Raw genomic sequence first — 18,863 nt, 5'->3', positions numbered from 1 at the left:
TCAAAAATTATCAAAACTTGTTCTAACCAACAGGCTACTCCAATCAAAGTACTTTGAAGTGACCGAAATATCTCTAAGCTTCATATAAATAATTTTGACAGTTGTCACGTGACTGCCTAAGTAAATGAAGTTTTAGTGTCACTTGACAACTGTCAGTTATGTCAAAACTGTCAAATTATGCTCAACAAAGACATAATACTGGCCTCATTCGTTTTCGTGCTGCATGGAGCGAGCAGAGCTTTTTTGACGTCACGATGACGTAATTTGGAGTTTACAGACTTTACAGTTTTCTAGTAGCGGTTGTACAAATGTGACAAAGTTAGGTTAGGTTAATTAGTAAAACTTGGAAGGAAATATAGAGAAATATATGAGGTTTATGACAAACCGGGGAAAAAACAAATATTAGAGTAAAATAGGTTAAGTGAAGATGAATTATACTTGAGAATGACAGAAAACGAGACAGAAACTTACACATGAGAGAACGAGGTCTAAGAAACAACGGCATGTTAAATTATTAAATCAATATGTTACAATATCAGAAAAGGAAGGTTAGGTTATGTTAGGTTACAATGAGTGTAAACACTTAAAGTCTTCTATCAACACGTAAAGAAATGATACCAAAAGAGATAGAATACAATACAAAAATCCTCAGATAATTTATATTTCTCGAATCGGAGTCTTGAAACTTAAAGTTGAAAAAGTATAGAAAAAAGTAAATAATGGAACAATAGATGAAACAGAATGAATGTAGTAAAGGAAGTGATGACAATGGGAAAGAGTTAACGAGAAGCATTTCTGTTGGTAAGGACCGTTAAGAAGAGTGTATTGTCAAAACAAAAGAAAGAGAAACTAGGTGATTAAAGGTTATTGGAAGAAATCGTAACATTATTTTGAAGAAGTGTAGAAAGAACTTTGCTGCACATCTCTAACAAAAAATATATTCCAATAAATCGATTGCTTAGGGCCGATTAAACCGCCATATTGATGGTCAACTTAAGCTAAGTTTTTATTTGACTGTGATATTTTGCGTTTGACCTGTCACAGTCAAACCGTAATCTAGCCTGAAAGGGATCTAAAGTGTCCTTAAATAGATCGGTATAACCAGACATTAATCAGCCAAGAATGAGCAAAACCATGTCATGACAACAGGTTAGTTATAGAAAATACGCTAGAAAGATTTAGTTATTACACACAATTACGTGTCACACAACCCAGGAATGATTCCTTAGATTGTAATAATGAGTGGATGAAATAAAAAGAAGAAAAAGGAAGACCGTTAAGTTCTTGTCGACTAGTTGATTGTGCTGGTAAGGTCAAACAACTATTGAGAAGAAATAGAAGTTTGCAAGGAATGGGAAACCCGGAAGAATAAAGTATAATGAATAAAATTCATGGAATATCAGTACATTTAAGTTAGATAATAATACACCACATACAATTAATAAATTGAACTAAAGTAACAAAGTAAAGTCAATGCTAATGTCTTTATTATATCAAATTTTTATGAAAAACGTTAAAATGTTGTCATATCATTTTCACTTTATTGAATTGAAACTTTATACAATAATCGCACATATTATCGTAATTCCTCCGACTTTAAGGCAACAAAAAATTACCGACTCATAAATCTATAATTCTTTCAAGGTAGTAAATCAGTGTCGGAAAAGCTTTGTTGACAATGGTAAAACTTCGAATGGGGTTCGTGACGATATTTCACACCCCGGGATAATCGACTTTCTATAGAGGTAAAGAAAGGATTATTCGAAATTGGAAATTATTGTCGACCTAATACCGCCAGAGCCATAAATCGCGATCACATAACTGCAGTTATTTATATTGTATTTATACCCTTAAGCTTTTTTTGTTTTGTTGTCTGACACTGCGGATATACCGCGAATAACACAAAAAAAATATCATTCGAGGATAAAGTTTTATGTGTTCTTTTACAGGGCCTCGAGGATGTTTTTTTCGTCGTAAAACGATTTCATTAGGAGATTGGCCCTGTCAACGGCTTATTCGTTTCTGAAAATGCCTGAAGCCAAATCACTATGAAAAAGAAACACATTTACCACCACACTAGTGCTACTAGTGACCATCTTCAAAAGCACTCACCATCTACATGGCCCATGTATGGAGTTGTGGGTACTTTAGCAGTGGCCTGCTACCTCAACGGTATTGAGGGTGACTTTGTGCACGATGACATTCCGGCAGTGACTTTAAACAGAGACGTTCTAGCACAAAATCCAGTGAAAAGTGTCTTCGAAAATGATTTCTGGGGCACGCCAATGGCAGACGAGGACAGTCACAAAAGCTACCGCCCGCTAACAGTTTTAACATTCAGGTGAGTTATAAAAATGCTACAATGAAAACTTTTCCCTCGTTAATAATTATAAAGGCAAATTCACTCGTTCCTGAATTATTGAGTTTATTTTTAGTTTTCTCTATATTGTTGGAGACCACTTTAACGCCATTACGAAACAGCGAAACTGTTGCTCGTATAACTTTGTTTTCCTAGTTGGCAATTTACATACCTAACTCGTTTTTTGCTGTGTAAAATTCACACAGTAATATTTTGAAATATTAGTGAATAAATGTAAGCTGTACTTATCAAAAAAGCTGTATGATAAACGGTGTATACTAATGCGTTCAAATAGGCAAATACTGGCAACAAAAATAATCCCTTTTTAATAAGCAACTCGTTCAGGGTATTTCATTTTGCTTTGCAAACGATACAAGTGCTGATAAGCAAAATTTCAGTAGACAAATATTTGTCCGCTTTGGCTTGTATTCTCCAGGAAAATTAATTTACATTCTAGATAACTTCATATTAAAATTGATTGTTCAAATTGTAAACAATAATATAAATATTTAAACTAGTTAGTTATTTAAAAGATTTCAATGCATCATGCTAGTAAATTGTGAAAGGGCAACTTTTAAGCAAGTTTGGAAAGTAATAAATCAAAAAACTACGTAAATAAAGTGAGAAAATTAATACTATATTTAGGTACCATAGAAATTACCATGGATGTTTTGTATTAAGTTTTCAGAAAGATTCACATTTTTGCAATCGTCATTCAATTTCCTATTCAATAACCTTAAAAAACCCTAAAAAATTTGATACAGTCAGTGAGAAAAGCGCTGGTGAAGCTTAAACTGTCAGAAACATGGTTTTAACGACAATGGGATACAAAATTGCCAGTAAAACCCAGTTGGAGTGAGTTCTGGACAGTTTTGAGCCCATTTTTGGAATAATCTAAAAAAAACACTAAAAAAAGGTACATTTAGGAAGAAAAGCACTATTAAAGTTTAAACGACCCGAGACACGGTTTTAAAGACAGTCGGTGACAAATTAGCCCAAAAAACCCACTTGGAGTGAGGTATTGACAGTTTTGAGCTCATTTTTGTAATTCTAAAAAATTTTCTATCTATTTCCTTTTCCATCTTTTCCATCTAATTTTCTACCTTAAAAAACACGAAAAAATTTGCTATAGTTAGGGAGAAAAGCGATGTCACAATTTAAACATGGTTTTAAGGACAATGGGTGACAAAATTGCCCTTAAAACCCACTTGTAGTGAGTTATGGACAGGTTTAAGCCCTTTTTTTGGAATACTCATTAAATTTCCTATCCAATAACCTTAAAAAAACACTTAAAACATTGGTACAGACAGAACGAAAAGCGCTGCCACAATTTAAACTGTCAGAAACATGGTTTTAAGGACAATGGGTGACAAAATTGCCAGTAAAATCCACTTGGAGTGGGTTATGGATGGTTTTAAGCACTTTTTTGGAATCCTCATTAAATTTCCTATCCAATAACCTTAAAAAAACACTTAAAACATTGGTACAGACAGAACGAAAAGCTCTGCCACAATTTAAACTGTCAGAAACATGGTTTTAAGGACAATGGGTGACAAAATTGCCCGTAAAACCCACTTGTAGTGAGTTATGGACAGTTTTAAGCACTTTTTTGGAATCCTCATTAAATTTCCTATCCAATAACCTTAAAAAAACACTTAAAACATTGGTACAGACAGAACGAAAAGCGCTGCCACAATTTAAACAGTCAGAAACATGGTTTTAAGGACAATGGGGGACAAAATTGCCAGTAAAATCCACTTGGAGTGAGTTGCGGATGGTTTTAAGCACTTTTTTGGAATCCTCATTAAATTTCCTATCCAATAACCTTAAAAAAACACTTAAAACATTGGTACAGACAGAACGAAAAGCACTGCCACAATTTATACTGTCAGAAATAATAATAATAATAATAATAAATTTGTTTATTTAGCTAATAGCTATATACAAAAAACACAGAACAGTAAGTATAGGTATACAATTCTAAATATTTTCAAAATGCGGACATATTTACAATGTGTTCGCGTAGATGGACTTTAAACATTCTCACAGTATTACATTGTTTTATACATTTTGGTAGCTGATTATAATTAAGAAGTCCTCTATATAAAGGCGAATTTAGGGCTTGATCTGTATTACAATGTCTCAAAATAATAAAATCATCACAATTTCTTGTACTGTAACTATGGACCTCAGAAAAGGTTGTTATTTTTCTACACAGGTATTCCGGCAGTAACCCCCGCTTCATCTTAAAAATAAACAAATACACATCAAACATTATCATCTGACGTACGGACAACATATTCAAAGTTTTCTGCATGGTACTTATTGAGACATATCTATTACACTTAAGGATGGTTCTCATCGCTCTGTTCTGCACGATCTCGAACTCCCGCACCTTAAAACTGGGTAGACCATAAAGAAGAGTGGAACAGAACTGCAAATGCGGCGAAGCGATACTATTATATAGCAATAGTTTGGTGTACAATGACAAATTTTTTCCGACTCTAGAAATAAAATTAACTTTCTTTGCATATTTCCTTAACGTATAGTCAGCATGAGCATGGAATGTTAGACATGGATCAAAAATTACTCCCAAATACTTGATGTTTTGCTCATAAGATATGCTATGACCATCCATTTTCAGATCTATGTCGTCAATATTAAAGCTATTCAATTTACATTTTCTTCCAAATATACAAAATTTAGTTTTTGCTGTATTTATGCTCAGGTTATTCTTGCACAACCAATGAAACAAATGTTCCAAATCTTGATTTACTTTCTGCTGCATCTGCATTAAGTTAGTTCCAGATATATAAATCATAGTATCATCCGCGAACAGTTCGACTCCACAATTCTCAACCACGCCCACAATATCATTTATATACAATAAAAACAACAACGGTCCTAAAACCGTCCCCTGTGGCACCCCATACTCAACCGGTAAAGAATCAGACATACTATTATTCAACTTAACTTTTTGTCGCCTATCATTCAAGTACGACTCAAACCACCGCAACACAACATGTTTGAGGCCCACATTACTAAGTTTCTGCAATAAAATACTTCTTGAGACAGTTTCAAATGCCCTCTTTAGGTCTAAAAATACAGCAAGTACAAAATTACCACTATCTATACTATTAATAAAACTATCACAAACGCTGACCAACACAGATTCACAAGAATGTTTTTCTCTAAAACCAGACTGATTTGGTATCAAAATATTATTCTTATCACAGTGAAGCTGTAGTTGCGCTTTTACTACCAATTCTAATACTTTTTCGTACAACTCGACTGTATTTATGGGTCGAAACTCAGTGTGTACCCTAGTGTTCTGCACTTTCGGGACAGGTATAATAATCGATTCCTTCCATGCATGTGGAAAAACTCCAGCTGTCAGTGAAGAATTTATAATATCTAGTAGGCGGTTTCCCGCCACATCACACACATCACACAGCACCTTTTTAGAAATGTTACTTTCACCGCCCCCTACATTTTTTAGGTTTTTTAAAGTTATTTTCAATTCACTCATAGTAACTGGGTTGAAACGTGAAAAAACAGCATCAGGATTTAATGAAGAAGAAAAGATATTTCCATGAATATTTTGGAAAGGACAAGCAGGCATGCCAGCAATAATATCCGCTATACTACTTATGAAATACTCATTAAATTTGTTTGCAATTATTAAGTTGTTCGTAACTGCGACATCACCGAATTTGACCTCTCCAATAACCGAATTTTTTCTCTCTGGTAATAATAATTTCAAGTTTTTCCACAACTCCTTCGGATTATGTTTGTTGTCGTCGATAGTTCTCTTAAAAAATTCATCTTTTTCAAATTTAATTTTAGAAACAATCAAATTACGCATTGACTTGTATTCCTTCCACACGTCATCATTTCTCTCACGCACCGCTCTAACATACAATGCATCTCTCTCACTCATTTTTTGTTTAATATCATCAGTGATCCATTTTTTGTCTTCATACTTCTGACTATAAGTTATTTCTAATACTGGGCACATAGAATCAATAATATTTTTTATGTCGTTTACAAAGACATCCGCCAACAGATTTACATCACTAATATTACTATTCCAGGGCACATCAAAAAAATAATCCTGTAATTTGCTTTTGTCATACCCCTTAAATGATCTTCGACAAACATTAACCCTATTCCCTTCTACACGATCTCTCCCTAGGTCAACAGACAATATACAATGATCACCAATTCTAGGCGCAAGATGTACTGCATGCTGCAGGTGTCTGTTGTTTGTTACTATATAATCAATCAGGGTTTGACTTCTGTCAGTGATACGTGTAGGTGAAGCTACAATCTGTGTGAAACCACTAGAGCTTATACTATGAAGTATTTTGTCACCATAAAATGAGTGTTTTAGCAAATCCAAATTAAAATCACCAAAAATTAAAATGATTCCATCAAATGCACTAACCCGATCGAGGTAACCAACAAAAAATTCCAAGAATTGTGCATCCTCTTTTTTAGGTGGGTGATACAGTACCGTGCAGAGGTACTTTATTCCAAAATTAGAAAATTCAACCGACAAAAGCCAAACAAAGTTTTGTACGCATTCTACCGATCTCAAAGTACATCTTACGTCCTTTCTTATCAGTGCCATAACTCCACCCGTTCTTCTATTATCCGTCGTACATTTTTCAATCCTATAGCCCTCAATATCTAACTCCCTCAGAGTCACCTCAGCACACACATGAGTTTCTGACAGAAAAACAATTTTTGGTCGCCACTGGTTTATAAGAGAATTTATACCGTCCTTATTGTTTAAGTAACCCTGACAATTGAGATACACTAAACTGGAATTAAAACTATCCGCATCTAATTGCTATTTATTGTATTTATCATTTTGAATTTTTTCAAATCGTTTCAATGTTTCACATTGGTTATGATCCCATGTTGTATGATCTACCTTGAGTGCCATACCATATTTCTTATTTGACCAAAGACAGTTCGAACATTTAACAAAATTACTCTGACAATCACCTAAACTATGCTCTCCACTACACTTAGGACACACTTTTTTATCAGTACAATCTCTGCTAAAATGACCATACTTACAACAGTTAAAGCATCTAATAATACCATATTCATCATATATTGGACATCGACTCCAACCTATACTAATTTTTCCTTTTTTAATTATCACATTATAGGTATTTTGATCTAGTTCTATGATTATACTAAATTTTTTCCTAACAATTTTAGTTTTACGAATTATATCCATTTTTGAACAATTATCATTGATATTTAATTCGTTTTGTTTAGCTATCTTAACTAATATATCACTATCATTCCTATCGTACTCACATTCATCTATTCCGACAATCCTGACACGGTGCTGCAGAGATTTAGGCCTCTCCACATGAAACCATATGAAATATGGTTTTAAGGACAATGGGTGACAAAATTGCCCGTAAAACCCACTTACAGTGAGTTATGGGCAGTTTTAAGCACTTTTTTGGAATCCTCATTAAATTTCCTATCCAATAACCTTAAAAAAACACTTAAAACATTGGTACAGACAGAACGAAAAGCTCTGCCACAATTTAAACTGTCAGAAACATGGTTTTAAGGACAATGGGGGACAAAATTGCCAGTAAAATCCACTTGGAGTGAGTTGCGGATGGTTTTAAGCACTTTTTTGGAATCCTCATTAAATTTCCTATCCAATAACCTTAAAAAAACACTTAAAACATTGGTACAGACAGAACGAAAAGCACTGCCACAATTTATACTGTCAGAAATATGGTTTTAAGGACAATGGGTGACAAAATTGCCCGTAAAACCCACTTACAGTGAGTTATGGGCAGTTTTAAGCACTTTTTTGGAATCCTCATTAAATTTCCTATCCAATAACCTTAAAAAAACATTTAAAACATTGGTACAGACAGAACGAAAAGCGCTGCCACAATTTAAACTGTCAGAAATATGGTTTTAAGGACAATGGGTCACAAAATTGCCCGTAAAACCCACTTGTAGTGAGTTATGGACAGTTTTAAGCACTTTTTTGGAATCCTCATTAAATTTCCTATCAAATAACCTGAAAAAACACAAAAAAAATTGATACAGTCAGAAAGAAAAGCGCTGTTAAAGTTTAAATTGTCAGAAACACGGTTTTAAGGAGAGTTGGACTAAGTTATTGACAGTTTTAAGCACTTTTTTGGAATCCTCATTAAATTTCCTATCCAATAACCTTAAAAAAACACTTAAAACATTGGTACAGACAGAACGAAAAGCGCTGCCACAATTTAAACAGTCAGAAACATGGTTTTAAGGACAATGGGGGACAAAATTGCCAGTAATATCCAAGAGATACAGGCTCGGTTAAATGAGGGAAAACTGCTTTTTAGAGCATTTTAATATCTGTTTTACAAGTCAACAACAATCAACTTTTTTTTTTCCAATACTTGGATTTGTTTTCAAAAATTATTCAATTTGCAAATTTCCAATGATTTGTTACACAAACATGATTTCTGACAAATTACTTTTTTTATTTTCATGGAAGTACGTTAAATTCATTCTTATTATTGAATTCGTGACAAACACACCAGAAATTATGTTCGTGTAACCCCGTTGAATTACAAATTGAATTGTTTTGCCTATGATTAAAATATCCAGGTCTGTATTTGAAAATGGAGTTGTTTAATACTGATTTACCCTGGGAAAAAAGTACTAAAATGCTCCAAAAACTAACTTTTTTCATGTAAACAACTGTATAAGTTTTTATATCGTTTTAGAGACAGAATTAGTGGTACAGCATTGCCTTGTCTCATTTAAATTATTTTGAAACTCCATGTACTTATCACTGTGTTAATTACGTATAATGTTTGGTGTAGTTTTCTTAAAGATTTCATACATCCAGGGTAATTAGAGTAGTAATGGACTAGAAGTAATAATTTTGGTATTTTATTCTACTTAGAATTACTATTAATCATATTGTATATCTATCTATCTATCTATCTATTTTATCATCATAAGATTTTCAAATAAGTTGAACAGAAGGGTGCAAACCGTTTCTTTAACTTACTTCTCTGATTATTCACTTCTTACATGGAATAAGGCCGAGTTTAAAACGTAACACGTAGTAAACCATTAACGAACTACTTTGTTGCTTGCTTATGTGTTGTTATGGACAAGAATTAAGTTTATGATTACGACTAAGACTAAAAAATTGGGTAAACCCGACTTGAAAACGCAGTGATTCTTAAATTTAAAATTGTCGTCCCTTAATAGCCGTTTTTAGGATACCATAGAGCAAGTAGGGCCTGTTTCTATATTTACCACTAACTGTCAATGCCATGTGTTTACTTTATTACTTTTACAAATATTACAATAATTTGTCTTTTGTCAACTTTATATTGTCACATTTTATTTTCTATTATATATTTGTTTCAACCGCAAACAAACTGCCGAACCAAACAACACTTGTCAGAAACTTGTGAGTAATCAACTCTCCTTGAATTTAACCAGACATAGTAATATAAAGAAAAGTTTCCAGACGAGTTTGTCGACTTGATTTGTTATCGATGTGGTTTAGCCTGTCTGGCAATCAAGTAACTCTGTATAACAACTCACAAAAGCAGTAATATTCTTATCGTTCCAGGTGGTGCGTTTCCCAGTGAAATTAACATAGAAAATTGAGGTTTATTACAAACGAAAAAAATATGAATGAAAAGCTCATAAATATTGACGACATTAATAGCCAACCTCAACACGAAATTAATCAGCAAATAACATAAATCCAGGCAGACTGAACGCGAGAAATAATAACCCAGATATGCAAATGGGCGCAAACAACGAAAAAAAGTCAGGAAGTCTTTCGTCAAAGGGCTTTCGGCCTCCCTTGGGGAGAAACAAAACGTTTCCTTAGTGTGTCATAGACAGCGCATTCTGGCACAGTTTAGTAGAGTGTAACCGCAAAAAAGGTGACCTTACGTGACACTTTCCATTAACATTCATTTCGAATAGGAAGGGAGACCCTAATTCCCTTACCCAGTTTAAGGAATCAACACAATTGAAAAGGACTCGTATCGAGGAAAATGGGGAAACGTTTATCCCTTTTTGCCCTTTGCTGTCGTCGCATTAAATTTACACATAGTCGGTCCAATTTAATAAGTGACGTATTGTGCCTTCGGAATTTTTAAGAGTACGGAAAAATTCTCGGGGGTGCTTTACATGCCGCGAGGGTGTAATACAAACACCGGGGGTGTGCTTAAAGGTTTATCAGTTTAACCGCCCTTAATATATCAAAGATGTTATCGGGCGTAGACGTTTGCGACGTCAGCAAGGGCCGGAAACACTTCTTTTGTGTCCAATAGCAGTAGATGTTCGCCCCAACAATGCATTAATGACGTATAAAAAGTGCTACAAATTTTTCCTGGGAATCCGCTCACTTGTGAGTTATTGAAGGCGGACAATTGGATTTTTCATTCTTTATTATTCCGAAAAACGAAATGGAAAGAACAGTAAAAGTTGATAAGTATTTTTATTCGATATCTTTAAATTTGATGATGTGACAATGAAAAGTGTAATTTCATTTCGGTTTGTCCACAGTTTATCTTCAATACAATGTCAATAAAATACACAAGGTAGCTTTATAATAAATACAATAAATTAATTTTCTAGCTTTTGATAATGAAATACTAAATTATTGAAGTCACAAACTCTGTTTTATACCAGTAGAGTTTGGGTAAAACATGCATAAATACAGATTTGGTTTAAAAGGCAAAAAACCCACCTGAAACATTTATAGCTATAAAAAGAGCAAATATAAACCAAGCAAAACATGAAAGTTTACAAATGAAAACTGAATTAATTGATTGATTAATAGACAATAATAGTATATTTTTAACCAAGGTTTGGACAGAAACTTTTATTGACCGTATGTCAAGTAAAAATCATTGATAATATACTGTTTTTTCCACTATTAACCATATTTTTGATGGTCCTTTTATTGAAAAATTAAAAATTTAGGAAAACAACAACATGAAGAGACAACCTGATTTATCTGTCTCTGTCAAGTCAAGTATATTTCATATGTCATATGTTTTAATAGACATTGACATTATTATTTACCTAGGTCAATAATATTTCCTTTTTTGTTGTGTTTGTGCCAGACTAGAACTAGAGTTTAGAATCTATTTTTGACCTGGGTAAAAATGACCTGAATTAAGGTAGAAAAAACTAATTTCTCAAGTTACTAATCAGTCAATAATGATATGTTTATCATGTTAGGAGTGGAAAAACTACTAACTATAATAAACTACTAAAGGTTTTTTATTATGCTTCAACGAGTGTATAATAATGATTATTTTTGTAAGTAATATATCGATTATACGCGAGAATAAGTTTACTTTCTCTACGATGGTTCTGACTTGTGTCAAACCAATCAAAATAATCAACGGATGTCATCTAAGGAAAATTTTGATTGCACATAGATTATTAAATTGATTAAGGATACGAGTTTTCAAATTTATTTCATATTAGACCCATTAGATTTAAAACAAAAAATTAGTTAAACACGTTATTACAAACGTAAATTTACGCAAATTTACACTTTTCTATGTAAGAAAGGATACAATTTTACTAACTTTAGTTAGAATATTTGCGGATTTTATTGCAATAATTCTTAGTCAAGATTAGGATGGAGTTGAAGGGTAAACCATTCATGATCATTTACTACGTTTCCATGCAAATTAAAAACGTTCTCTAAACGTTTTGAGTTTTGAATTTTGCCTTGTAAACTCATTTTCAATTCGGTTTCAATCAAATTTCACTTCAAGGTCGATTCGCCGATTTTTTATCGGGATTGAAATAGCATGGAAACACCTTAAAAATGAAAACGATTTTGAAATCGAGAAAATACGTCACAATTGTGTATTGTCAACCTGTAAATGTTATTTTTCACTTCTTTAAGTTACAGAACATAAACAAAAATGTTTCATTTTACAGTTTGATTTGTTTTTAATTTCATTAATTGTTGTTACTAATAAAGTAAGCAATAATTACATTTTACCTTATAATAACTACCTGAAATGTTTGACTGGACAAAGAAGTCTACTGGAAATTTTCCAAACGCAAAACATCAATCAGTACTTTGATACCAAGAAGTATAAAAATGGAGAAATTTACCAATTTGTTTATGAGGAATTAGTAAAGAAAAGTGTAACTACTAAGAACGTTTTGCAAATTAAAAATAAATGGAAAGCTTTGAAGTGCATGTATTATAAAGTGAAGCGTAAAAATGGTACGTAAGTGGAGAAGTCCCTTCAGAATGTAACTATTTTGCCATGCTTGATGAAATATAGAGTGCCAGACCATCATCCAGTTTGTGGGGTAGACACTCTTGACGAATATGAAGAAAGAAGTGCATCGGAACTCAAATGACACATCTCAATAGTTTCTGCGTTTTGTCAAAAGCTCCATCTAGTTTCAAAACGGAATTTCAAAACGATTTGAAAATTAGCATGGAAACTATAACAAATTTAAATTTTGAGATCGTTTTAAAAACGCCTTCAATTGCATGGAAACGTACTAATTGTATATGAAACAGTCTGTACAATTTCATACAGGCGACAAAGATGTATACTAGTAGAAACTATAGTAACTGAAATTATAAAAATAAACAAGATAATTGAAAACTTAGGCCACGAGCAATCATTAACAGTTAAAAAACTAAACGACTAAACTAGGTTAAAGTAGAAAAAGCTTGACGTAGACCATCAAGAGAACTAAACATACTATTGAGCATAAAAGTGCTTTCTGCTCACTGTCTAGAGAACTGCAAGTCCCTATTGCCTCTTTTCAGACTAATATTATGTAAGGACTCTATGAGAGTATGATGCCAAGACGTGTACAGGTTATTGTGATAATAAGAAAAATAAAATAACTTAAAAATACATGGTTATATGGTTGCTAATGGTGAAATTTAAACGTAAAGAAGGCAAAAACTAACTTTCCAACTTATCAGACCAGTTGGAAAGTTAAACAACTCTACTCACACCACTACCCAAAGAAATCATCCTCAAGAGTAAGGAAGCTGTTTGTTTACTAAAAACTTGGAAATTGGACCAAAAAATGTTAATTTTGTTCTGAAGAACTACTTTAACCGATAGAATTGCAGATTTAGGTTTGGAGTGACAGTTTGAGGTTAAAGTAAATTGAAAATGGTTTTTGGATCCAAAAAATTCAAAAGTGTCAAAAAGTTGGCAACTGAACCAAAAACGTGGCTAAAAGTGTTTTAATAAAAAAAAAACGATATTTAATACATTTATATGTGAGTAAAGCATCACAGTTCTTCAGACGATATTTAATCGAATCTATAACACAGGCGAATATCCCACCAAATAGTCAACAAACATCAAATTTTGTTCCCTTGCCGAAAAAGAACAATGCAACAAAATGTGAGGACCACAGACTAATCAGCCTCATGAGTCACGCACTGAAGATATTCCTGAAGATTACCCACTACAGAATATCAATAAAGTGCGAAAGAAACATCGGATCCACACAATTTGGATTCAGACAAGGTTTAGTCACGAGAGAAGCATTAGTTGCGACTCAAGTACTGATTCAGAACTGCAACGATCAGAGAAAGGACATAACGTTGTGTTTCATCATTATGAAAAGGTGTTCGACAGAGTCCAACATCATAAACTGATCCGAATCCTAAATAGATTGGACATAGACCAAAAAGACATCCGCTGCATTCAAAGCTTATACTGGAACCAAATGGCTGAAGTCACAGTTGGTAACGATCTCACAGAAGCAAGACCAATTTGTAGAGGGGTCAGACAAGGATGTGTTCTCTACCCACTTCTCTTCAATTTATATTCTGAAGCCATCTTTCAGAAAGCCCTAGAAGAACTTGTGGGCGTTAATGTGAATGGTGTATGGGTCAACAATATTCGTTATGCGGACGACACAGTTCTAATTGCAGATAACATGGCGGATTTGCGGGATATGCTTGGGACTGTCGGGGAATGCAGTAAGAACATGGGCCTCAATATCAACACCAAGGAGACTAAATTCATGATAATTACTCGAAAGCCACAAGAATTTCAAAACTAACATATGAGTAAATAAATTGAAATATCTAGGAACGTGACTGTGTGAAAACTGGGAATCAGACACAGAAATCAGATACCGGATTGAAAATGCCCGCAGTGCGTACATGAAATTCAAAAAAGTGCTCACCAATACTGATTTCAATCTTGGCTTGAGAATTAGATTTGTCAAATGCTATGTCTGGACAGTGTTGCTTTATGGCATGGAGGGATGGACACTGAAGTGAGCACTATGAACAAGCTGGAAGCATTCGAGATGTGGGTCTATAGGCGTGTACTGAGGATTCCATGGACTGCAAGAAGAACCAACGATGAGGTCCTGAGAATAGTCAATAAAGACCGCGAACTGTTAGACACCATTAAACGTCGAAAAACAGTATACCTGGGGCACGTAATACGCAACGAGAGGTACCAATTCCTGCAATTGATAATTGAGGAGAAGATTGAGGGAAAGAGAGGAATCGGCAGGAAAAAGCTGTCATGGCTCCGCAACGTTAGGCAGTGGACAGGACTGAGGACAATGCAAGAACTAATGCATACCATACGTAATAAGGAAGAGTGGACAAATCTAATCGCAAACATCCATTAATAAGCAGCAAAAAGAGAAGATTCTAAAATAATTGCAGATTGGAACAATAACTTTTGATCAAATTTTGTATTTTTTTAGATATAGAAAATTTAAAAATTCAGTGAACAAGTGAAGCTGAATAAGATCTTAAGCCTAGTGACCGACTACTGAACAACCAAATGAACTTAAGTCTTAAATTCACAAGTAATAGAACTTTTTACTGTCTTATACTGCAAATAGAACAAAATCACTGCAATAACAAGCATTTCAGTACACAGAATCAGCATCAACGTATAGATTGAATGAAAGAAACTAGACTCCTAGAATGCTACAATCAATTACCAGAGTGTCATTAATCAAAGCGGTGCGGACTCGAAAATGGTAAACCTCATTAAAAAGCGGTTTATCTTCTGTTCTTCTCTTTCATAGCGAAAACATTGCAATTACGTAATTTATTACGGTGCAGCTGAGCGAAATACAAAATAAAAACATACAATGGCTTAATTCGTTTAATCTTAGCGAGACGGTCTTTTGCAGTATACCCTGTTTACTTGCACACAGCGGTCCGATTGTTTGTTCTCTGAACAGTCAAAATCTGCTTTTACTTATAGTTCAATTGTGCTAAGTATTTGCTGTAAAAGCAGTACGAACAATAACAAAGTTACTGTATAACTGCACTGCTGTTGAAGAAAAGAAAAGCTCGAAAAAGCACTCTTTCTTATGTAAATTCGTGGGCTGTTCCACTGTTCTCTCTCTGGCAGTGATCCTTTTATTAATAGTGTGAGCTAGATTTTTAGCAAAGCCTTTTATTTTGCGAAAAAGCTTTCGCACAGCGCGTTTGTAATAAAAAGCGTCTTTTCATTCTTTTTTTAATTTATATTTTTAGAGCAACCATTGCCATGAATATTCATGACAATGTGTTGCAGATTTTTCGAAACCGTGCCGGGAAGATTTCCTTCCCGCTTTTGCATATTTATACTTTACACTTTATTAAATCGGTAAATTAATTGGGTTTTATTTTCGCAAAAAGGAGACAGACAATATTTTTTAATATCTACAGAAAGCGCAGTCACGTTCGATCGATTTAGCGACGGGGTATTTGTCAGCCATCCAGACTGGATGCAATTGCACAGCAATAACGGCAACGAATTTATCATCTAATTATATTTCTTCTTACGTAATGCTTCTTAATAAAAAAAAAACTAATTGCTTTCGTTCAGTCTCTCCATTTTCCGTGACACTCGGCAGTTAACGCCATTCGAGCTTTAAATTAAAATTTCTTTTTAGTTATTTTTTCAAATTAAGTGCGGTAAACTTTCAGGTAAGCAACTTTGTTGGGTTTATGACCAGACCGACAAATAGTTTTTCGTCGCTTCGTAATTAATCCAGTGTTGAAAGTACAATACACAGTTTTTATTACTTTATTTTTCTTCAAGAAAATCTTGATGAGAAAAGAGATGGTAAAGAAATATTTAATTAAAACATTTATATAGTAGCAGAATGTAAATACACTGCGCATCAAAATAGTTTATGTATTAAGCGCGCAAACCATGACTTTTATGCTCTGAGAATGACGTTTCATTCAAGAGCATAAAAGTCACATTGAATTGGAAAAAGCCAATAAATGAGTTTGTGCAAACAAAAGGAGTCGTATGGAAAAAATACTTCAAGAAACTCTATAACACCGAAGAAGCCATAAGCATCGAATACTACGATAACCATCAAATAACATTGAGCGAAGAAGAGGTAATGGCAAAAATCAAAAAAAAAAAACAGAAAAGCTCCCGGGACAGGCCTCATCCCAAACGAACTTCTGAAATATGCCAGACCTGAACTAGAAAAACATCTAAAAATCGTCTACAACAAAATTTTAGAAACTTCGGAAATACCTACGGAATGGTACAAAAGTATAACTATCCCTATATTCAAGAAAGGAGAGAAGACGCACCCAAACAACTACAGGGGCATAACGCTGCTGAACACAAGCATGAAACTCTTTACCGGCATTTTGAAGGAAATACTTAAAACACAAATAACAAACAGGGAAGAACAACAAGGCTTCAGACGAAACAGATCCAGGCAGTCGAATTTAATACACCAGCATATGCCTGCTTTATTGATTTGATCAAGGCATTTGATAGGGTTCGCCTCTCCGACACCATAAATATACTGATAGCGAAAGAAACGACAGACACCATCGTAAGAGCAGTCCGCAGTCTCAATATGAACAACATGACTAAAGTAAAGGCAGGAGACATTTATACGGAAGAGTTACCGACACCAGGAGGCATCAGACAAGGTGACAGCCTTAGCCCATTTCTGTTCAATCTCTTAATATAGACAGATAGACAGACAGAAAAAAAGAATCAGCATGGTATGCTACGCCGATGATGCAGCTATTTTCGCGGAAACGGAGGACGATCTACAAAGACAACTTCACAAATTCTGCCAGGTCAGCTAAGCGATGAACATGACATATCTATAGAGAAAACGAAAAGCATAACCTTTGCTAAAGATCCCGTAAGATGTAAGCTGGTAGTTCAGGACGTAAATATTGAAATAAACAAATATGTAATTTCAGAAATTCTTCTTCTTCTCAGCCCGTATCCACTCGTGGATGTAGGCCTCTTCCAAATCCCTCCACGCCTTTCTATTTCTAGCAGTCCGGGTCCTTCCTGCAACATTCTGTATATCGTCTCGCCATCGTCTCTGGGGTCTACCAATGCTCCGTTTGGTCTCTGTGGTCGTCCTGCCTTGCCACATGACCAGCCCATCTCCATTTCAGTTGTGTCACAAGCCTTAGAACATCTGTCACTTTAGTTCTACGAATTTTCTCGTTGCGGATTTTATCCCTTAGAGTGATTCCTATCATAGTCCCCTCCATTGCTCGTTGGATGGTTTGCAGTCATATGTGAGAACCGGCATCACGCAGGCATCAAACACTATCTTTTTCAAATTTATAGGAAATTCACTAGATTTAAGGATAAATCCTAGTCTGCCCAGGAGAAGCCTATTCTTCTTGTGATTTTCTTCGCCAAGTTGAATTTTGTGACCTAAGTAAACAAATTCCGAGACAACCTCCAGGGGTTGGTTGTTAACGGTCACCTGGATGTCTTCTGTACTCATGATCTTTGTTTTGTTCAAGTTCATTTCAAGTCCAATTTGCAGCGAATGCTCGATGAAGCTCCCGAAGCATGTTTTTAAGCTCTTTACCTGTGCTGGCAACGACCACAATCTCGTCGGCCAATCTTAAATTATTTAGACGCACTCCATCGATATTAATCCAGTTCTCTTGCCAGTCAAGTTTTTTGAACACATCCTCCAGGGCAAGGGTAAAAAGTTTTGGTGAGATGGTGTCTTCCATGCCTTAATCCTCTTTTAATTGGAATATTGTCGGTTTTTAACTCATCATCTATTTTTACATGAATGGAAGCGTTATTATAGATTTGTTTGATGAGGTTTGAGTATCTAGAGTCGATCCTTCCATTGTCTAGGGATTCTAGAATTGCCCAGGTTTCGACAGAGTCAAAAGCCTTTTGGTAGTAAGTTTGTAGACGAAGGCCAAATGGAGTGTTATATTATGTTCTGTGGCTTTTTCAATAAGAGTGCTAAGTGTCTGCAGGTGGTCGATGGTACTAAACCCCTTACGGAATCCCGCTTGCTTGACCGGTTGGTATGAGTCCATCTTATTCGTCAACCGGTTAAACTAATAACAATATTATATTAGTGTTAATATGAATTAATGACTGGGATGATTTTTCCAAAGTAACTTAACCCTAATTTAAAAAAAAAATCTTACAAGCACAACATAGTGACGAGCTGGTATAGAATTTTGAAGTTG

General features: G+C 34.5%; 1 protein-coding gene across 1 annotated transcript in view; it reads left to right on the top strand.

The window, feature by feature from the left end:
- Positions 1–18,863, top strand: part of LOC145727174 (protein O-mannosyl-transferase TMTC1-like) — a 267,670-nt gene that overhangs the window by 27,399 nt on the left and 221,408 nt on the right. The window contains exon 2 of the mRNA XM_081976649.1: positions 1,950–2,341. Coding sequence (XP_081832775.1) covers positions 2,049–2,341 — 293 coding nt within the window. The 5' untranslated portion in view covers positions 1,950–2,048. The remainder of the gene's footprint in view (positions 1–1,949; positions 2,342–18,863) is intronic.

This window comes from Ips typographus, linkage group LG3 (genome assembly GCF_016097725.1).
Source record: "Ips typographus isolate SLU linkage group LG3, UJ_Ityp_2.0, whole genome shotgun sequence".
In the NCBI taxonomy this organism is placed as follows: Eukaryota; Metazoa; Arthropoda; class Insecta; order Coleoptera; family Curculionidae; genus Ips; species Ips typographus.
Note: the sequence above shows the minus strand (reverse complement) of the source record. Positions and strands in the feature narration are given on the sequence as shown.